Source organism: Hoplias malabaricus, chromosome 6 (genome assembly GCF_029633855.1).
Source record: "Hoplias malabaricus isolate fHopMal1 chromosome 6, fHopMal1.hap1, whole genome shotgun sequence".
Classification (NCBI taxonomy): Eukaryota; Metazoa; Chordata; class Actinopteri; order Characiformes; family Erythrinidae; genus Hoplias; species Hoplias malabaricus.
In genome coordinates this window covers 48,921,405-48,944,290 of record NC_089805.1, presented here as the reverse complement: position 1 = coordinate 48,944,290, position 22,886 = coordinate 48,921,405, and the positions used below count along the sequence as shown (strand labels likewise).

Genomic DNA, 22,886 nt, shown 5'->3' with positions numbered 1-22,886 from the left:
AATTCCCACACCCCCTCAATCATCTGTGAAAAAGTAAAGACTTGGCCCATAGTTCCATGGCCAGGACGAAATCTGCATTGTTCCTCCAAAATCCTAGGTTCGACTATCGGACGGATTCTCCTTTCCAGCACCTTGGCATAGACCTTCCCCTGGAGGCTGAGAAGTGTAATGCCACGATAATTGGCCCACTTTCTCCGGTCCCCTTTTTTGAAAATAGGAACCACCACCCCAGCTTGCCAATCCAAAGGCACCGTTCTCGAGGTCCATGCAATATTGTATAGGCGTATCATCCAAGACAGCCCCACAGTATCGAGTGCCTTCAGTAATTCTGGGTGAATCACATCCACTCCTGGAGCTTTGCCACTGCGAAGCTTTTTCACCACCTCAGTGACTTCAGCCAAGGAAATGGAATCTGACTGCCCAGACACTTCTGGCCCTACCTCCTGCACAGGAGGCATGTCTCTCGGGTTAAGGAGTTCCTCAAAGTGCTCCTTCCAACGCCCAACAATACGCTCAGTCGAGTTCAGAGTTTCACCATCCTTGCTGAGCACAGCTTGGAGAGTGTCCCCCCTCCCCCTCCTGAGCTGTCGGAGTGTTTCCAGAACCTCTTTGAGGCCGCCCTGAAGTCATTCTCCATGGCCTCTCCAAACTCCTCCCATGCTCTGGATTTTGCTTCAGCAACTGCCACAGCTGCAGCCTTTTTCGCCTGCCAGTACCCATCTGCAGAATCGGAAGTTCCCAGAGCTAGCCAATCCCGAAAAGCCTCCTTCTTCCACTTGACAGCTTCCCTCACCCCCAGTGTCCACCAACGGGTTCTTGGGTTGCTGCCATAACAGCTTTTGACCACAGCTACATGCAGCCGCTTCCACGATGGAGGTCCGGAACAGTGTCCATTCAGACTCCATTCCCCCTACCTCCTCCGGAACATGTGAGAAGTTCTCTCAGAGGTGAGAGTTGAAATCCATCCGAACAGAGTCATCTGCCAGCTTTTCCCAGCACACCCTCACTATACGTTTGGGTTTACCAGGTCTGTCCGGCAGCTTTCCTCACCATTGGATCCAACTCACCACCAGATGGTGATCGGTTGACAGCTCAGCCTCTCTCTTTACCCGAGTGTCCAAAACATACGGCCTCATGTCAGAAGACACAAACACAAATTGATCATTGACCTTTGGCCCAGAGTGCTCTGGTACCAAGTACACTTATGAGCAATCTTATGTTTGAACATGGTGTTCGTTATGGACAAACCATGGCTAGCACAGAAGTCCAACAACATCACACCACTCGGGTTTAGATCAGGCAGTCCATTCCTCCCAATCACTCCTCTGCAGGTTTCCCAGTCATTGCCAACGTGAGCATTGAAGTCCCCCAGTAAAACAATAGAGTCAGTGCATGGAATCCCCTCTAGAACTCCCCTCACTGCCTCCAAGAAGGCTGAATACCCTGAGCTGCTGTTCGGTGCATACGCACACACAACAGTCAAAGTTTTCCTCTCTGCAAGCCGGAGCCGCATTGAGGCGACCCTCTCGTTTACTGGGACAAACTCCAGCTGTACAGGTGCCAGCCGGGGACTTGTGAGTATCCCCAAACCTGCCCGGTGCCTCTCACCTTGTGCAACTCCTGAGTAGGAGAGAGACCAACCCCTATCGAGGAGTTTGGTTCCAGAGCCTACACTGTGTGTAGAGGTGAGCCCAACTATATCTAGCTGGTATCTCTCAACCTCACACACCAACTCTGGCTCTTTCCCCCCCAGTGAGGTTATGTTCCACGTACCAAGAACCAGTTTCCGCTGCCAAGTTCCACGATGACAGGGGCCCCTTCACCCCCGCTCTGTGCCCGATGGGCATTGCACCACACCCCTACTCTGGATCTTGCGGGTGGTGAGCCCACATGATCCTCCCATGTTGCCATTTTGGGCTGAGCCCGGCCAGGTTACGTGGGCTGCCCGGCCACCAGGTGCTTGCCATCGGATACTACCCCCAGGCCTGGCTCCAGGGGTAGGTTCTGGTAACCCTCTCCTGGGAAGAGTACACTGAATTTTAATGGGTGTACTCATAGGGATGATTTTGGATCATGTTTGTCTGTATCTTCACTCCAGACCTATTTGCCATGGGAGACCCTACCGACAACATAGCCCTGGAGGTCATGAGACAACACAAGCCCTTCTGCCACGACAAGGCCCTGATCCAGGAAGGGCCACTCTTTTCTAAAATCCTTAAATGTGTTGTAGCCACCTAGTTAATAAATAATACTCAGAATTAAATAACCTGCTCGACTCTTTTCAGTCCGGTTTTCACCCACACAACAGTACTGAAAGTGCCTTGGTTAGGGTTATCAGTGACCTGCTGGTGGCTGCAGATACAGGAAACCTAAGTGCTCTTGATTTAAGTGCTGCCTTCGATACTTTAAATGATACCATCCTCCTTTCAAGACCGTGTGAGCTAGGTGTCATTGGTTCTGTCCTTGACCGGTTCATGTCCTACCTCACGGATCCAAGTTTTGCTAGAGATTGGACCAAATTGTGGGAATCTCCCTGCCAATGAGGGAGAGTTGACAGCCCTGAGGTAGTGTTTCTGTCACACAGCTCCAGGGTCCTGGGGTAGTGGGTTGAATCCCCTCTTCGGGTCTTTGTTTGTGGGGAATGTGATGTGTTCTCTCTGTGTCTGTGGAGGTTTCCTCCAGGTGCTCTGGTTTCTTCCCATCATTCAAACATGTCTGTAGGAGAACTGGCTATACAAGTGTCCATAGGTGTGAGTGTGTGAATGAATGTGTGAGTGACAGTGCGTGTCCTGGACTGGAGCCTTGTCGATGGTGTGTTTTCACCTTGAAATCAGCAAATCAATGTTAAGCTCCAGACTTTACATTTACATTTACATTTATGTATTTGGCAGATGCTTTTATCCAAAGCAACTTACAAAAAGAGTATCTAGCATTCAAACTACAGCACAATTTATACAAAATACCTTACATTGAGTGCAATATGCCAGGAAGTAATAAGTGCATCAAAGAAAGACTTTCAGTGCAAGAGATACTCTCAGAAGAGTTTGGTTTTCAAGGATTTCTTGAATGCGGAGAGGGTTTCTGTTGCTCTGATAGTGCTTGGAAGCTCGTTCCACCAGCGTGGAACGAGAGATGAGAATAGCCTCGACTGACCTGTACAGGGGGTTGGCCGTATTAGTTGCCGCTCCTTTGAGGAACGGAGAGGGCGGGCGCTAACATATGGTTTTAAGAGTTTATTGAGGTACATGGGAGCAGAACCAGTGAATACTCTGAAGGCCATCATTAGTGATTTAAATTTGATGCGAGCAGATAAGGGTAGCCAATGCTGCTCAACTAATAGGGGTGTGATATGTGCTCTTTTAGGCTGGTTGACAACCAGGCGTGCTGCAGCATTCTGGATCATCTGTAGCAGTCTCACAGCACAGGCCGGAAGACCTGTCAGGAGGGCGTTGCAATAGTCAAGACGGGAGATTACTAACATCTGAACAAGGAGCTGTGTTGCATGTTGAGTTAGATATGGCCTAATCTTCCTTATGTTGAATAGGGAGAAGTGGCATGATCGAGCTACAGCGGTAACGTGATCTGCGAAGGTCAGCTGGTCATCAACCATGACACCCAGGTTTCTTATAACCTTCGTGGGAGCCACTGATAGGGACTCTAGCCTGATGCTGATGTTGTAGAGAATAGCTTGCTTGGCTGGGAGGACCAGCAGTTCAGTTTTGGATAAATTTAATTGGAGGTGATATTCCTTCATCCATGTAGATATGTCAGAGAGACAGTCAGAGATTTGAGTTGCCACCTGGAGGAAAGGATAAATAGAGCTGTGTTTCATCTGCATAGCAGTGATAGGAGAAGCTGTGTGAATGTATGATTGGGCCTAGAGAGGTGGTGTACAAGGCAAAGAGGAGGGGACCCAGCACTGAACCTGTGGTGAGGTGGTGTCGCGCTGATGTTTGTCCAAGCCATGACACATTGAAGGATCGTCCAGTGAGATAAGACTCAAACCAGGAGAGTGCATTGTTCTTGAAGCCCATGTCAGTAAGTTTGTTTAGTAAGATGTGATGGTTGACCGTATCAAATGCTGCTGATAGTTCAAGCAGGATGAGAACTGAGGACTGACCTGTTGATTTGGCATCTTTAAGAGCTTCCATTACTGACAGACGCACAGTTTCCGTCGAGTGGCCACTCTTGAAGCCGGATTGGTCAGAGTCAAGAAGGTTATGTTGGGAGATGAATTTTGTTGACTGCTTAAAGACAGCTCTTTCAATTATTTTAGACAGGAAGGGGAGGAGAGAGACTGGTCGGTAGTTCTCTACTATAGAAGGAGCAAGAAAAGGTTTTTTGAGTAGAGGTCTTACCTGAGCTTGCTTGAAGGTGTTTGGAAATGTTCCAAAGGTTAGTGAAGAATTGATTACATGAGTGGCTGTGGACACAATGGACGGAGCTATGGTTTGCAGTAGGGTGGTAGGAATGGGATCCAGTGGACAGGATGTAGGACGGCCGCCTCTAAGAAGATTTGATACCTTGTCTTCTGTGAGAGGAGTGAAAGAAGGGAAGGAAGCAGTAGGTTTAGGAGGATTCGAAGGGAGAGCTGGAGGCTGTGTAGAATGGTCAGAATACCGACTGCTGATTGCAGCAACTTTGCTGGTGAAGAAGTCAGCAAATGCGTCAGCAGTGAGGTTGGTTGCAGGGGGTGGAGGTGGAGGGTTCAGTAGAGACTTGAAGGTTGAAAACAACTTCCGGGTGTCAGTAGTGTTGTTGATTTTGTGTTGGTAGAATTTCTTTTTTGCAGAGGTGGTGTTTGATGAGAAAGCTGAGAGCAGAGATTGCAGTTGTGTCAGGTGTGATGGGTCTTTTGTTTTTCGCCATCTCCTCTCAGCAGCTCTGAGGTTAGTTCGCATTGAACGAAGGGAGTCAGTAAGCCACGGGTGGGGCTGCATGGGTCTTGCAGGTCTGGTAGTCAGAAGGCACAGGCGATAAATACAGAATGCACAAGCATGCACTTACTCAGGTTCTTCTGTGTCTGCAGTTCCAAGACTTCCACAGTCTTGAACTGTTAAAAAGTGGTTACAGAAAATGAATGAATGAATGATTACAGACAGTCTGTGAAAACACTGGAAAACATTTCTTTGTGAGTTTGTCTTTAATTAAAGATCGAAGAGAATTATCACATCACAGATTATTTTATTGCATTTACATGATCCCTCTTTCTTTTCCATAAATGGGCCGTGTAGAGCTCCCGGAGCTTTAGGGTGTGTCCAGCTGATGACGCTCATTTGTTTTTCAGGGATGAAGGTCCTCATTCTAACAGCTCTGATTTTCTGTGGCTTCATGGAGTCTACAGCAGGTATGTGTCCACACTCCTATACTAGAGAGAGAGAGAGAGAGAGAGAAAGAGAGAGTGTTTGTTTGTGAAACAAGGGAGTTCTTTTTCTTGTGTGGAACATAAGTTGGAACAAAAATAATTAACCTTTTAGTTGAAAAGGTTCTAATTTCTGGGTAATTCTTAGGGTTATGTTTAGTGTGAGGTTTATATTAGTAGAACATGGGTCATGATAGAACAAGAATAAGTATATGTCTTCACAAAATGCATTGTTGGTTTGAGGTTCTCTGGGAGGTTGTTGAGAATAAATTAGAGTCAAGCATGTGTGAGGAGAGAAAGTTTTAATTTATTTAAATGGTAAAGTCTTACAGAGATGTCACTAGTTTGCTCTCTTGGTCACACTTTCCCACCATCAGTGGGAGAATACACAAATTATAGAGAGTGTTATCACACTCAATTGTTCCAAAAAACAGTCTTCTCCCTAAACATCAAGGTTATAGACCAGTGATACATAGGCAGAGAAGAGAGAAATAACCCTGAAAGAGTTCACAGTGACCTTAAACAGAGTAAGAGAATCAGAATAAAATATAGAATTAATATGAAATTAATCACTTTCCAACAGAATGGAAATCATGTAACTTCCCCATAATTCACCAAATCTAATCCCATTAAAAAACTAAAACACTGAATTGATTAAAAGTATGGAGTTTGTCTTGAACCTATGGTTTCTAACTGTTGACAGATGTGGGGAAGTGTTCTCAGGTTTTTGAGCAGTGCTCTGTTACAGCACTGATTCCTTGTTTTAGAAACTCATTCTTGGGATGGTTTATAACCAACAAAAGACAGAATACTGTTAAGATTGTGTAAGATTGTTAAGACACTTTTAAGATTATACCCTGTGTAACCTCAACTGGAACACACCAGTATACTGTTGTTTAAAAAGTCAAATTAGTTTACTCTGTCATTTCCTATACATTAACCCATCACTGATAAATACAGATGATTAAAGTGATGTTTTAGTGGAAATCAAGACAATGAGTGAGCATGTCTTAGAAAAGTACCCAGTTCCAGGCACCAGATGTCAAACTTGCCTAATGGAATAGTGATCTAGAGTTAATCATTCAGCATCAGTACCTGGATTCACAAGTGTTCTTGTGGCTGAATGCAGTCAAATAATCTCAGCAATGTTCATATATCTAGTCCTAAGCCTTTCTAGAAGAGCATAGGCTGTTCCTGCAGAGTTAGGGTTGGGAAACAAAGTCCCTGTTGATGCCCTTGATTTCAGAAGAAATGCTGCATGAGTGGATATTTGGATATGTTTGTTCCTTTAGTGTATGCAGAGCAATAAACATGGACTAAAATGTTTATCCCCTAGATTTAAAATCAAATGTAAAATCTTGGCTAAAGGCCTCTGGAGCTGCTCTTCTAATACAGCTACTTTAATACCATGCATGAAGGTTTTATATAATGAAAAATAAGTAAATTATTACAAAGGTTTGTGTGGCCTGTGTGTCCAGAGACGGGAAAGAGGGGTTGGGGCACTCCCTCATCCGCCTCTCCTGACTGCATGTTCTAAACTGTATATTAATATATAATTAATGTTTTTTTCTTATTTCAGAGCGCTTTAAAGTATTTGGTCCAGATGCTCCTCTAGTGGCAGAATATGATACAGACCTGGTTCTGCCCTGTTCTCTCCAACCCAACATCAATGCTGTGGATATGACAGTGGAGTGGATCAGAATATATCAGGCTAAGGAGGACAGACTGGTTCATCTGTATGAAGATCATAGAGACAAGAATGATCAGCAGAGAGAATCGTACAGAGGGAGGACAGCTCTGTTTAAAGAAGAACTGAAGAGAGGAAACACATCACTGAAACTCTCCTCAGTCCGAGCATCTGATGATGGAGTTTACAAGTGTTTTGTTGAGGACAAATCTACATCCTGGTACGATGACATCACTCTTCATGTACAAGTTATAGGTGAGTTTAATGTTTATGTTCTCAATATAGGTCCAAGCACATAGTAGTGGAACCCTATTGTTTTGTTAGAAATTCTTATTTTGGAGCTTAAACAGCCAGACCATAAGCCAAAGAGAAATGAAACATGGCCCTGTCCACTCACATTGTGAGATGTTTGACTGTAAATTGGTTTCTGGGTTTTCAGACAGTCTGGACATATGTGATATCAGCAGAATACTAAGAATCTGAAATCTAATTATTATCGAAAAATTTTGCAATTTCATACACAGCTTCCAGGCTCCACCCAAAACCTGGGCGATGCTTGCACAGACACAGCTATAATTCAACAACACTTGCCCAAATGCTACAAAGCTTCTCACAAATGTCAGTCACTGTACATGTTGCAAACAGTGTTACAAAAATTCAGTATTTAGACAAAAGATCAATAATATGCAAAGCAAAAGCCCTATGTGATGCAGCCAAAGGCAACTGTGGCAAGAAAAACTTCCTCAGAGCTCAAGGAAGAAACCTTTGGTGTGGGGGTATAATTTTACACCACCACCACATAAATCTGTTTACCGGCTCAGGTGTACTGATATGATCATAGCAGTGATGACAAGAATAATGAAAATAATGATAGTTTATGCCAATAGTAATATTAATATAATCCGTTTGCTAGTACAGGCCTCACCCGTAAAGGCTGAAACGGGGATGTGAATTCAGAAGTTTTTGGGGGGGAGTTCAGGGCAGCTTAGGAATGCGTATGAAGCTGTACCCCTCTGTTGGATAGATGAATAAAAGAAAAGGTCGAGATTGGGAGGTGGGTGTGAGCTTGTCTGACACAGAGATGACATGAGTTTGCAGTGAATATATAGGGCTGAGGGGAGGAGTTGGGTGTGGTCCTACTCCCATAATTATGTTATTACATAACTTCAGTTTGCTAGTACAGACCACGGCTGTAAACAGGAAGTGAACTCAGAAGTCTTTGGAGAGGAGTTCAGGGTGGCTTCAGCCGGACCCCAAAATGACAGGAATTCTAGTCATTAAATGTTACAGAATGGACAGGTTTAGGTACTTTGGTTGAGGAATTGGTTGGTGTCCTGGATCATGAGTAGGAGAATTAAAAGGGGTTAGTGTGTCCAAAAATGAACTACTTTTAATAAACTGGTGCATGACTGAGTGGCGTGTGAGACAGTAGAAGAATAGCATTAGGTTGTGTAGATTGAACTTCCTTTATTGATTATGATGATAACAGAAATTTTATACTGAATGTGGATGGTGTGACGGGTAATTGGGTCCTAAAAGTGCAGCAGCGACAAAGGGGTAGTGCTTGCGCAATGCGATAGAGTCAGAGTTGATCTCAATATGGCTAAGATCATCTGGCCAGAGGGAAGAGGATTATAAGCTGCCATGAAGGTCGTTGAATACTACAGAAGAGCAGCATAAATTATTTGAAATGTCCTTAGTTGGCAGGTATGCCGTGATGATGCAAATCCATAGTGGCATAGAGGGAAACTTAAATTGGAAGTGAGAAATAAAAGGGTTATCTAGAGGGATGACAGGTGAGACAAAATAAGAAACCCTAAATGGGTAGCTGACGGTCAGCACCACAGGAACAGCAAGACAGAGAAAGCAGCTTGTTGCATGGAAGTGAAAGACATATAATCCAAATGGTGCTGAGGAGCTCCAGTGTGGTGGCAGGGTAGAAAGTTGACTCAATGATGTCAGAGATGCCTAGATGGCAAAAAGTAGGTACCAGAATAGAAGGCAGCATGTTAAAGGGTGAACTGAATTTGAAGAAAACATCCAGGAAAGAGGTGGCATCACATGCTTGGCAGGGGGCTGGTCCAAGGCATCGCCTGAGGAAAGAGCACAAGCTGAAAATTAGGGGCTGAGAGCAGTGTGGCTGCAAAGGGGAGAGGTCAGGTCAAAGGCCCACAGCAGCTGCGAGCGCCAAAAACGCGTAACAGAACGTTTGTTTCTACTGTAGCCAGTCTGGACACTTTAAAATCACCTGTCCATCCCTCCCTCAGTCTTCCACCAGGGTGAGTGACATACCTGTTTTATATGTCGAAAATAGGAACTTTGTCTCCTGGTCACTCTAAAATGGGGTTCCTGTCACTCTTCCTTTCTAGCCCTAGTGGACTCAGGTGCTGCTGGAAATTTCATTGATCAGAAGACGGTTCATGATCTCGGCATCCCTCTAGTCCCTTGCAAAATGCCCCTCTCTGTTAAAGGCTTGGACGGTAAACCAATTGATACCAGAAACATTTATGAAACCACTGCTCCGATAACCCTGATTACAGGCCTCCTCCACTCAGACAATAAACCTTAATGTCATCAACTCACCCAACAATCCTGTTATATTAGGTCATCCATGGTTAGCCTTACAAAATCCTGTGTTTTGTTGGTCATCTGGAGAATTAGAGAAATGGGGTGCTCCATGTTTCTCTAACTGTTTGGCCTTGCCCTGCTTAACCACAACCATTGAGAGTCCAGACTCTAACATCCAAGTACATATACCCCCTGAATATAAAAACTGGTCCAACGTGTTTAGTAAAAGTAAAGCTGCATGTCTTCCCCCTCACTGTCCCTGGGATTGTGCCATTGATCTTCTCCCAGGTACCACACCTCCTAAGAATAGGATCTACCCCCTCTCCTTGCCAGAATCACAGGCCATGGAGCAATATATTCAGGAAGCTTTGGCACTTGGTTATATTTGCCCTTCTACCTCCCCTGCAGCTGCCGGATTCTTCTTTGTTAATAAAAAAGATGGTGGATTGAGACCTTGCATTGACTATAGGGGACTTAATGCCATAACAATAAAGAACCACTATCCCCTTCCCCTTATTCCCTAGCCAAACTAGACCTAAGAAGCGCATATAATCTTATCAGAATTCATGAGGGGGATGAATGGAAAACTGCGTTCATGACATCATCAGGCAATTATGAATATCTAGTAATGAGTTATGGATTGGTCAATGCTCCTTCTGACTTTCAATCTTTCATTAATGTCATATTTATAGATATGCTTAATAAATGGGTAATCTGTTACATTGACGACATTCTTGTTTACTCCAAGTCCATCACAGAACACATCCACCATGTCCAACAAGTTCTCACAAGCCTAGAACAAAACAATCTGTTCGTTATACTGGAAAAATGTGAACTTCATAAAACTCAGATCACTTTTCTTAGCTACGTACTCAGTGCAGAGGGAGTGCAAATGGACCAAAGCAAGGTTTCAGCAATTACACAATTGCCTCAACCAAAAACTATGAAAGAGTTGCAAAGATTCCTGGGCTTTGCAAAGGTTACCAAAGGTTCATAAGAGGTTTTAGTGGCATAACACTTCCTCTTACCTCTCTTCTCAAAGGGAAACCCAAATCATTGAAATGGACTCCAGCTCCTTTGACATACTGAAGAATCGTTTCACCAGTGCCCCCATCCTGTGTCATCCTGATCCATCTCTTTCGTTCATCGTGGAGGTGGATGCTTCAGAAACAGGTATAGGAGCTGTGCTATTCCAGCGTCACAGAGAACCATCAAAATTACACCCCTGTGCTTTTTATTCTCGCAAATTTAGCCCCAAAGAAATTAACTATGATGTAGGTAATTGGGAGTTGCTGGCCATCAAGGCAGCCCTTGAAGAGTGGAGACACCGGCTAGAGGGCGCTCAATATCCTTTCGTTATATTGACAGACCATCGTAACCTGGAGTATGTTAAGTCTGCCAAACGAATGAACTCACGTCAAGCCAGATGGTCCCTGTTTTTTACTAGGTTTTACTTCACACTGACGTGTAGACCAAGTTCCAAAAAAGGGAAGGCTGATGCTTTGTCTCGTATGTTTGATAAAGGACAAAGTAAACCGTGTAATCATACCATTCTTTCTCCTTCTTGTATTGTTGCACCCATCTGATGGGAAATAATGGAGGATATTCAGAAAGCACAACACAATGACACCCACCCTTCAAACTGCTTACCGGGGAAGACATATGTGCCCCTAAGCATTCGCCCCACTTTACTACAATGGGTACACATCCCTGAGCTCTGGTCATCCAGGTATTCAACGTACACGGTCTTTAGTACAGAATAAATTCTGGTGGCCTACAGTAGTCCGAGATGTTACAGAGTATGTAAAATCATGTGCGGTATGTGCCTGTAGTAAATCCTCCAATCATCGTCCTGCGGGTCTGCTAGAACATCTGCCCATTCCTCAGCGTCCCTGGTCTCACTTGTCCATTGATTTCATTACTGACTTACCAGTATCACAAGGAAACACTATTGTCTTTGTTAATATCGACCGGTTCTCTAAAGCCTGACGCTTAATTCTGCTCCCTAAACTTCCTTCTGCTTTAGAAACAGCTGAAGTCTTGTTCAAAGAAGTTTTTAAATTGTATGGCATTCCTGAGTACATTGTTTCAGATCGTGGTCCCCAGTTCACCATAAAGAGTTTGGATGGCATTCTATTGGCTACTGAATATTTCTGTGAGTCTGACGTCAGGATATTACCCATAGTCAAATGGGCAAGTGGAAAGACTCAATAGAGAGGTTGGAAGGTTTTGACGTTCATATTGCAGTGACTTACAACATGATTGGAGTCGTTTTTTGCCCTGGGCCGAGTATGCTCAGAATTCATTGACCAATTCCTCCACGGGACTCACCCCTTTTCAGTGTGTTCTGGGCTACCAACCCCCCTTTTTCCCCTGGTCAGGTGAACCCTCAGACATACCAGAAGTGTATGACAGGATGCGATGGAGTGAACAGACATGGGAGTCAGCTGTCTCTGTCTACCATGTAAGAAGCTTAGTCCACGATACATTGGTCCTTTTTAAAATAGTGAAACAAGTTAATCCAGTTTCCTACACACTCCAGCTACCCTCATCATGTCGTGTTTCTCCCATATTTCATGTCTCTCTGCTGAAACCTGTCTCAACTCCAGGCCTGATTCCTCAAGCCGTATCAACACCACCACCTTCCTTTGTTGTAGAAGGTGATCTGGCCTATTCAGTCAATTCATTGCTAGACTCAAGGCGACGGTCTGTTCGTTTGTTTTATTTAGTGGACTGGAAGAATGCAGTTGGGTACCTGCGGATGATATCCTTGACCCTTCCCTTATTTCAGACTTTCATCATGTTCATCCCAACCGCCCTGCCCCCAGGCCTCGGGGTTGGCCCCGTCATAGGGTCACTGGCTTCTGGAGAAGCCTCTGGGAGGGGGGAATCCCTAACCCGGTCACCAGAGGTCCTCATCACCAGAATATTAGCTGTTACCCTTAGCAACGGATCCATTATTCCAATATCTCATTAACCCCTCTACTTATACTCCCCTCACACAGAGATTCACTGCAAAGCATTGCCAGTTCTTTCTGCAAAGCCAAGCATTCATAGTTATTTGCCCTCTTGTGTTTTGATCTTGGCCTGTATTTTTGAATCTAGATTTTGGACTTTGTTTTGGAACTGTTTGCCTGGTTTTCTCTGATTCCTGTCCTTAGTTTTTGAACTCTTTGCTCTGCCCTTGACTCTGCTTTTTGGATTTGTGTTATTAAAGCCTGCATATGGATCCTACCAACTTGTCGGCCTCAGCCTCATTAGAGAAATGAAGTCAAACATGTACGGAGGAGCGAGACCATGTAAAATTTCATACTGGAGGCCAGTGCAGGGCTGATAAAACTGGGCTGAAATGATCAAATTTCCTGGCTTTAGTAAGGACTCTTTTTGCAGGGTTCTTAACTAGCTGAAGTTCACTTTGGGTTCTGCTGGTGCATACTGAACCCACTGTCCTGCTCCACCAACAATGCATAAAAGGCTCTGATGGAAAATACTGACCAAATCTCTCATCGATGACTTTTAGATGCTGAGAGATAAGGTCAGAATATTATTCTCAAAATGTTCAGACTTCATTGTCAGAAGTTTCTGTGGCATGGCCACAGCTGGATCTGGGCCAGTTTTCACATGCACACACACACTCTCATTCCTGACTTTTCTGTGCACATTCCTGCAAGTCAGACTCTGAACTGGAGTGTGTCGGAGCCAAGGAGATTTAGCTGCAGTTTTTCTGGCCATGCCACTTTCTCAGTGTTTTCGTTGATTGATTTATTTTCAATCAATCAATCAAATTTATTTGTATAACGCTTTTTGATGTTGACTAATGTTGTCACAAAGCAGCTTCACAGAATTCCGGTAAGACAAAGGTTTGACATGAAATGTAAAGAATGTGAAGATGTAAAAATCCCAGGTGAGCAAGTCAAGGGTGGCAGTGGCAAGGAAAAACTCCCTCAGCTGAGGAAGAAACCTTGGGAGGAACTAAGGCTCACAAGGGGTGACCTATCCTCCTCTGGTCCATCTACTGGTAAGAATAGTTAGGAGTCTGTCAAAACTTCAGTGCAGGGGCAGGTCCAAGGCACTTGGTGGTGGCTGGAGCATGCGCAGCTGGTCTGAAGTGTGGAGCAGGTGCTCGACAGTCATCTATCAGTGTCCAGCTGGACAGGTGGGCGGTCGTTTACTCGGAAAAAGGTAAAGGGATGGAATTAGTTTTGAACTGTTTGGTGTTTGTAAAGCAGAAAATGTCCAGAAAATTTCCAGAGGGTGGCTAATGACTCCGGCAGATCTGACTATGACAGCTTTAACTAAAAGGAGAGAACCAGAAGGACACACAGATGCTGGAGCATCCTGAAACACTGGCATCCCTCCGCTCCACCATAAACAAACCTGAGTGATCGCGTGAAGCAGAGGGACGACAGCACCAGCGTCTCAGTTTACTAAGATTCACTGTGTCCATGGACCCCCGTGGATCTGCCACCTTTATCTGTTGGGGAGCATTAACTACCAAAAGCTAAACTAAACAAATGAGTTTTTAGCCTAGATTTGACGATTGCGACTGTGTCTGAGTCCCAAATATTTTCTGGAAGATCATTCCAGAGTTGGGGGGCTTTATAAGAAAAGGCTCTTCCCCCAGCTGAGGCCTTCTGAATTCTGGGAACTGTTAAAAATCCAGTACTCTGTGATCTGAGTAATCGTGGAGGCTCATAATAGGAAATGGTATCTTGAAGGTATTCAGGAGTGAGCCCATGTAGGGCTTTATACATTAATAACAGAATTTTGTAATCGATGCAGAATTTAATAGGCAGCCAATGAAGTGATGATAGAACTGGACTGATATGTTCAAATTTTCTAGTTTTAGTGAGGACCCTGACTGCAGCATATTGAACTAGTTGAAGTTTATTTAAATTTCTGCTGGTGTATCCTGACAGTAGTGTCGTTACCACGACGTGTTGACCTCGTAGCTAGTCTAACTATAATACTTGAAAGGATAAGTCCAAATAAAAGATTCTAATCTAAAGAAATACTTGAAGACAACCTTTTGGAAGATTCAGCAGGTTCCTTTATTATCTCAAAGCATTGGGGAGCATCTCAGAAGGCCTTCAGAGCACTCACAAACAAACAAGGAAAAAAACAGTTTATATAGGCATCTTTTGGGGTGATATAGGTTGTTTTCTATATGCTACCATTATTTCCCAATAAGGGTTTTCTACCCCAACAACATGCTACCATTATCTCCAAATCATGTTAGTGTAGTTTTTTTTAAAAATACCTTGTATCATGCGGTACCAGGCCGAGTCATGAACTCAAGTGTCTCTTTGTACATATTATTTTGCCAGAAGACAATTTGTTTAAAACAGTCACATGTCTCTATATTATTTGTTTAATACAGTCACATGTCTCTATATTCTTGCCTCTGAGGAAATGTCCCATGCCTGAGCTATGAATAAGTGAATCTTTATTCTTTTCATATGCTCAACTATTGATCTCTTTTCCATCAGTAGTGTGTTACAATAGTCAAGCCTTGAAGTAATAAAGGCATGTAATAGTGTTTCTGCATCCTGCAGGAATAAGGCATTTCTAATTGTGGCGATGTTGCGAAGATGTAAAAAAGCTGTCCTAGTGATACTGCCGATGTGCTGATCAAATGATAAATTCGGGTCAATTATGATGCCAAGATTTTTTGCTGCTGAACCAGATTTAACTGGAAAGTCAGCAAGATTTAAAATTAAATCTGATAATGTATTTCTTGCCACCTTTGGACCCAAAAGCAGGAACTTGTTTTGTTGCTGTTTAGAAGGAGGAAGTTACGCAACATCCAGCCTTTCATGTCTTTTACACAGACCTCTATTTTCTTTAATCTGTGTTTGTCATGGGGCTTGGCTGAAATATACAATTGCTTCTCGTCTGCGTAACAGTGAAAGTTAATGTCATGGTTTCTTGTAACTGTGCCTAACGGTAACATGTATAATGTAAATAATAATGGTCCTAAAATAGAGCATTGTGGTATTCCAAATCTTACTTTTGAATAATTTGAATATAAATCGTTTACTTTTACAAATTAATAACTTTCCGTTAAGTGAAATTTGAACCATAATAGGGCTGTCCTGTAATTCCAACCATGTTTTCTAACCTTTCGAGGAGAATATTGTGGTCTATTGTATCAAAAGCTGTGCTGAGGTCAAGGAGCACCAACAGTGATACGTGGCCTTGATCAGAGGCAAGAAGAAGATCATTTGTGATCTTGACTAGAGCTGTCTCTGTACTATGATGTGGCCTGAATCCAGATTGGAATTGTTCATATATATTATTCTTATGTAGATATGATCTAAGTTGTTGGGCCACGGATTTTTCTAAGATCTTCGATAGAAATGGCAGATTAGAAATAGGCCTGTAATTAGACAATGTACTAGCATCAAGATTTGGTTTCTTGATCAGGGGTTTAATAACTGCTAGTTTAAAAGTTTGGTTAGATAGCCCAGGCTATGGGATGAGTTTACTATAGTTAAAAGAGGATTGATAATAGCTGGTAGTGCTTCTTTAAGTAATTTTGTGGGAATTGCATCAAGTGTGCAAGTTGTACAGTTTGCAGAGATGATAATCCTCTCTAGTTCTAACTGAGTGAGTAAAAGGTTTCAAGTCTTTCTTTTACAATTACATTATGCTTTATTTAATACTGTGGGTTAAGTTTGTTGTCAAATATTCTCAATTTTATTATTAAAGAAGTCCATAAAGACTTTACAGGTGAGAGTTGCTGGAATTAGTTGTTCAGAACCTGCCTGGTTTTTGTAATTCTGGAAAACACAGTAAACAATTCTCTAGGATTATTTTTATTATTGGAAATCAGCGAGGCCAGATATGCTGAGCGAGCTTTAGTGAGGGCATTTCTATACTCTATAAGGCTGTCCTTCCAGGCAGAGTGGAACACTTCCAGCTTGGTTGTTTGTCATTTCTGCTCTAGTTTCCATGAGGTACAGGTTTTATCATTATACCATGGGGTGAGCTTTTTTGGTCTCATACTTTTTCTTTTAAGTGGTGCCACATTTTCTAAAGTAGAAAATGTAATCAGTTAGTACATCTAGCTCCATTGGGTCTGATGGAGGGGGAACTTGGGTTGATAGTTCTGTGAGGTTTTCTATACATTGTAGGACGGTAGATGGTTTTATTATACGCTTTGTAGAATAGGTAGGGGACTGATTGATTTATTTCTTTTTACAGGGCCTTTTACAGTAGTTGGTGCAGATGCAGCTCTTGTTGGGCAAGCTGGTGAAGATCTGGTTCTGCCCTGTTCTCTTCAACCTATATTCAATGCTGAAGTCATGACAGTGAAGTGGTCCAGACTGGAACTGACTCAGTCTGACACACTAGTTCATCTGTATGAGAGATTAATTGATAGGGATGATGGGCAGATGGAGTCGTACAGAGGGAGGACAGCTCTGTTTAAAGAAGAACTGAGGAATGGAAACACATCACTGAAACTCTCCTCAGTCCGAGGGTCTGATGAGGGAGTATACCAGTGTTTCGTTCAGTTGGGTTTCTGGTATGTGAACACATCTGTTCGTGTTGAGGTCAAAGGTAAGAACATCACTGTTTATTATCTTTCATTTTGAATAGATATTTGTAAAAAGTCTATTCCTTATTCATCATAACTCAATAAACCGGTATGATCTGAGAAAGTAGAGCTGTGACCAGTGTTAGTGAACTGAGCTCCTTCAGTGTCCTGTGATGGTGAAATCCGTGGATATAAAACAGCATCAATCTACACAGAGCACACTACTGTACTTCTATTTGTTTGATGGAAAACAGTGAGGAAATATTTGTAAAATTAAGATGCAGTTAGTTCTCATTAGTTGTTGGGAAAAATAATAAAATTAAGTAAATTCATGTGGATGAAAGCAATAAACACTTCAAAAGTGTGTGTGTGTGTGTGTGGCAGCAGGGGATGATGATGATGATTCTGTAGTCTGTAGAGCTGTGAAGACTTTCAGTAATTCCCTGGATTTAATCTGCATATGTTTTTTCTTGTTTTCCACATTCCTGAATCTGGTTTTCTTTGGATCAGATCAGACCTTGCTTCTGGTTCTTAAATGTGATGATTATAAACCACAGGTTCAGCAGAAGAACAAAGCTTTAAACTTTTTTCAACAATTGAATATAGGGTTATAAAAATATCATCAAACAAACTATAATCTGAAGTTATCATTTCTACTTCTGACCACAGCTGCCTACTGTTTTTATTTTTGTTAATGTTGTTGTGGTTTATGTTTCTGTGTTTTTCAGGAAAAGGTTTTCATTCCTGGAAGATTGTGTTCATCTGTGTTTCACTTTCTGTCATTACATTAGCTGTGTTTACAGTGTGGCTCCTCAAAGGTACTTCACTCTTTAATTACATTTAAACACCTTAATAAACATTTTCCATTTTATATTGACCTTCCCCTGTCCACAGCAGTATTAGTGTTTACATGCAGCAGTTTCTACCTTCAATTTCACGACTATGTTCTTCCTGTCGGTCTCTTCACTGAATCAGATCCAGCTGTTTATGTTAATAATGCTGTGTTTCCGAAAAAAAGCATGCAATGATCATAAATATAGACTCTAGACCAGAAGACATTGCACTGATTCAGTGGACCACAGTGTCTCTGAGTCTAGTCCTAGAGAAACTCTATTTCTCTAGGAGTTTTACTCAGAGAAATAGAGGCTTACTTTCACAACTGGATCAGACCATCTACTAGAGACTGGACACAGGACACTGCAAGAGGCTATAAAAATATTCATATTAAGTTAAATTGTTTGTATCTGGACGGTCTAAAGATATTTCATCACCATGACTTTTTCACATGGACCCTTCACAGTACAGAATAGGGTCTGAATAACACAGAGTTCACACTGAAATGAACAGATACCTAGTGTTTATACTAAAGTCTCCTGACTGTTACCCTTCAGGACGAGCTACCCACACACACTGATCACACACACACACACACACACACACACTGATCAGACACAGACAAGCACACACACACACACACACACACTGATCAGACACAGACACACACACAGACACTGATCAGACAGACAGACACACTGATCAGGCACAGACACACACACACACACACACACACACACAGATCAGACACACACACACACTGATCAGACACACACACACACACACACACACACACACACACACTGATCAGACACAGACACAGACACACACACACACTGATCAGATACACACATGCACAGAGTCCCACATAGTGACCACTGCCCTAAATAAACCTGCCCAGTTTCTCACTGAAAAATATTACACAGATAAACTGCAGTCCATGTTCATTGTAATGACAGATTCATAAAACTTTTATAGAAGTACCTCACTGCTCCTGTTCTCCTTCAGGTCCTTTTCAGAGAGAGCGTAGTTTATTCAGTAAATTACAGTCATTAATAACAGCAGTGTCTCCCCCTGTGTCTCTCTAACTCCAGACAGACACTCTAAAAAGCAGCTGTCTCCTGCAGAGTGCTCAGTCATAGCCTACTTCCATCTCCATTCAGAGAAAGTGAGGAAGGAGCTGAACCTGAAGAAATACAGCACATCAGAAGAGGGATACCAGAGACTCATCCCAGCGATCTCTAACTGCAGAACAGCTCAGTGAGTGTCACCTACACATCATTAACTAATGGAGACACAGACCAGTGAAAAGAATATTACACTAACCTCCCTCTGGTTTTTGGAAGAACATCAGTCGTTCCCCTTCTGGAGAGAACAGTGCTTCCCTTTCAGCTCCTCACCTTTCCTCCCTCAGATACACTGCTGAGAGCACAGCTGCAGATAAAGACACACACACACACACACACACACACACAGACACACTTAACACACAGCTGCTTTAGTGGCTCCTGATTCACCTGTGTCCACTGTGCTCTCCATGCAGGTCAGAGGTCACTTTGGTTTAAGACAGAGTTCAGTCCATTGTCCAGTTCTCCTCTGAAGTTGGACACCAACAGAAACACTGCAGAATGATAATGAACCTTTTCTTGAACCTGTGCTTTTATTTTCTAAACAATTATCCAGAAACCTAACAGAAATCCCCAGTAAACATCCAGTCTCACTCTACACTCTCTTGACTCTACAGATCATACAGAATATTCCACATGGGTTTAATGAGTAGTGCACTGAAAGAAACAGTGTCTCAGAGTTGTAACACCTATCAGGGCAGGGTGGGCCATCTGTCTTTATCAAGCCCCTCATATCTTCACAGGGAAATTAGTGTGTTACAGCAGCTTATATAGATGCACACAAGTACAAAGTTATAAGCAGTATAATATCATATAAAATGAAATACTAAAGTATTATTGAAGAATTCACTGATGGAAAAGAAGCATGTAGTGATCCAGGACCTAGGTAAATCACAGCTGTACAATTACAAAACTTATTTCATAGTTCTCTCAGAAGTTGGGAATATTGGCTATTTCAGGAAAACCAGCAGTGAAGAGATTCTGGAAAAGGAATCTGTAGCCAGACACTTAAAGACAGGAGAGACGAGTCCTACACTGACAGGAGCAGAGCACCAGAGTCCTCAGCTGTTCCTCTGTAGTGAGATCTCTTTTCCATGTCCAGCTTCTCCAGCAGAGACAGAGGGAGAGACGTAGTGTAGTGAAGCAAATTCACTGATATAAATATTTGAATCGGAATTTTTGAATATATGGATATATGTATGTAAATATTTTATATTTATATTCTATCTGTTAAACTTGAACTTGTCACATTTTGAAATATTCAGATTTGAATAAATACAGATAATTACATCCTGGTTCCCGTTCTGAACATGCCTTGACTGTATTTGTATAAAAAAATAAAAATTTTACTTATATAGCGCTTTTCACAACAAAAATTCGTCACAAAGCAGCTTTACAGAGATCCAGGTCCAAGCCTCCTATGAGCGAGCCAGGGGCAACAGTGGCAAGGAAAAACTCCCTCAGCACACGAGGAAGAAACCTTGGAAGGAACCAAGACCCATACTGGGAACCCATCCACCTCGGGTCGACATCGGAGACACAACAGAGAAAAGAACAGAAGTAAAAGTGAAGTGATGACAGATGAAGGGGTTATAGTAATGTGAATGTAGTATATTAGTGATATAAGTCTGAGGAAGGAGGAGGTGATCAGTGATTCTGTGTGAGTAGGTGCAGAGTTAATTTGAGATAAAACAACATGGCAAAGCATGATAGTGTAGATGAGACAAGGCCAGGATCTTGTACAGGATACACACTGGTTGGATCAGGGCAACATCTGGAGAGCATCAGGACATCTCAAAGCAAGAGCGAGACAGGAGAAAGAAAACCAGACAAAGGGAACAAATAAAAATACAGAGGTTAGTAGGTTCATGGTAAAGAACAGGCACAATTGTCTTGCAAAAAAAGCTTCCACGGGTCAGGCAACAGAACCCAGCAACAGTCAGCGTGTGGGCGGTTACCAGAAAGCTAACTAAAAAAGCTGTAGCTATGGTAGTGTGACAAGGTTAATACAAAGTAGTGATAATATGAAAACCAGCTCAAATACTAACAGAGAAGGAGTAACCTGAAAGTGAATGATTAACCAAAAGCTTGTTTGAAAAGGTAGGTTTTTAATCTAGATTTAAAGATTGAGAGTGTGTCTGAGCCCTGAACAGTAACTGGAGGCTATTCCATATTTGAGGAGCTTTATGAGAAAATGCTCTTCCTCCTGCAAGTGTTTTTCTTAATGTGAGGAACTAAGAGTAGATGGGCATCCTGTGAACGAAGTGTATGTTACGGGCGATAAGGTATGAGACATTCAGTAAGATACTGTGGGCCTAAACCATTTAGAGGTTTATAAGCTAAGAGGAGAATTTAATAGTCAATGCGAAATTTTACAGGTAGCCAGTGTAGGGACGAGAGAACTGGGGTGATATGGTCGAATTTTCTAGCTCTAGTGAGCACCCTGGCTGCTGCATTTTGAACTAACTGAAGCTTGTGTAACGCTTTGTACGAGCTCCCTGCCAGGAGCATTGCACTAGATTCTCTGCATCTTTTAAGGATAAAATATGCAGACTTTTGGCAATATTTCGCAGGTGGAAGAAGGCGGTTTTCTCACAATTTCAAGTTTATCAAATGCCATACAAATATATTTTAATTATAAACTGTTCAGATAAATATAATTTAAATATACAAAAATCCAGGTAAATATAATTCAAATATCAAAAATTCAGATTCAAATACTTATGTCAGTGATTTAGCTCCATGAGTGTCCTCCAAAAATATTGGTACACATGTTAAACAAGCGCAGATTACTTAGGTCAGTTACTCAGGTTTTTATTTGGGTCGTTTCCCAAACTACAATAATACAAAGCCTAAAACTAGACTTGGGTTTGATCTTCCAGCAGGACAATGATCTAAAGCACACTTCAAACTCAATGCAAATATCTTTCACTGATCACAGAATACAGGTTTCACCATCGTCATCCCAGTCCCTGTACCTAGAGCCCATAGTAAACCTGAGGGACAATCTGAAGAGAGTCCACAAGTGTCTAAATGATCTGGAGAGATTCTGTCTCAGACCCACTGCCCTGCGTTCATCACACTCCCAACATATAGCTGTTATTTGATTTAGTGTTTTTGTACATTTATATCAGGCAGGTGTTCCGATGTGATCATTAAATATAAATAAGATCCTGTGAGGAGTGAGATTTTTATTTCTAAAATAAAACTAATAAATTCATGTGTCTGAATGTAAAGACTAAATTCTTCTATAGAAAAATTAACTGTATAAAGAAGTTTTAAACAGAGAAATTTAATGATTCTCTTTGTTGTATACTCTGCATCTGAGAAGATGTATTTTCCTTTCACATCTATCTCTGGGTTTACAGTATGTGTAAGAAGCTGTAAAGAGTTGGAGAGAGAGAGAGAGAGAGAGGGAGAGAGAGAGAGAGAGAGAGATCCTGAATCTGAATCAGAAACGGTGTATACTGTGTGTCAGTTTTAATCACTGTGTTTCCCCTCTCTCTTGTAGATTTGCTGGCTGTAATCTCTCTGAACAGTCCATCACTAATTTGGCTGCAGCTCTACAATCAGAAAACTGCTCTCTGAGGGAACTGGACCTCAGTAATAATGACCTGCAGGATTCAGGAGTGGAGAAGATCTCTGCTGCACTGAAGAGTCCACACTGTAAACTGGAGACTGTCAGGTCAGTGTTAATGTTTATTTTGTGGAATTATAGAAAATAGATTTAAAAATTACAGAAATATGATTAAACCACCCCCCACTGTG

The 22,886-nt window shown here is 42.3% G+C and overlaps 1 protein-coding gene across 1 annotated transcript in view; it reads left to right on the top strand.

The window, feature by feature from the left end:
• LOC136699711 (uncharacterized) overlaps positions 1-22,886 on the top strand; it is a 43,268-nt gene that overhangs the window by 9,194 nt on the left and 11,188 nt on the right. Inside the window, exons 2-7 of the mRNA XM_066674640.1 lie at positions 5,288-5,347; positions 6,942-7,304; positions 16,824-17,180; positions 17,886-17,975; positions 19,086-19,251; positions 22,630-22,803. Of these exons, the coding sequence (XP_066530737.1) occupies positions 5,290-5,347; positions 6,942-7,304; positions 16,824-17,180; positions 17,886-17,975; positions 19,086-19,251; positions 22,630-22,803 (1,208 nt within the window). The 5' untranslated portion in view covers positions 5,288-5,289. The remainder of the gene's footprint in view (positions 1-5,287; positions 5,348-6,941; positions 7,305-16,823; positions 17,181-17,885; positions 17,976-19,085; positions 19,252-22,629; positions 22,804-22,886) is intronic.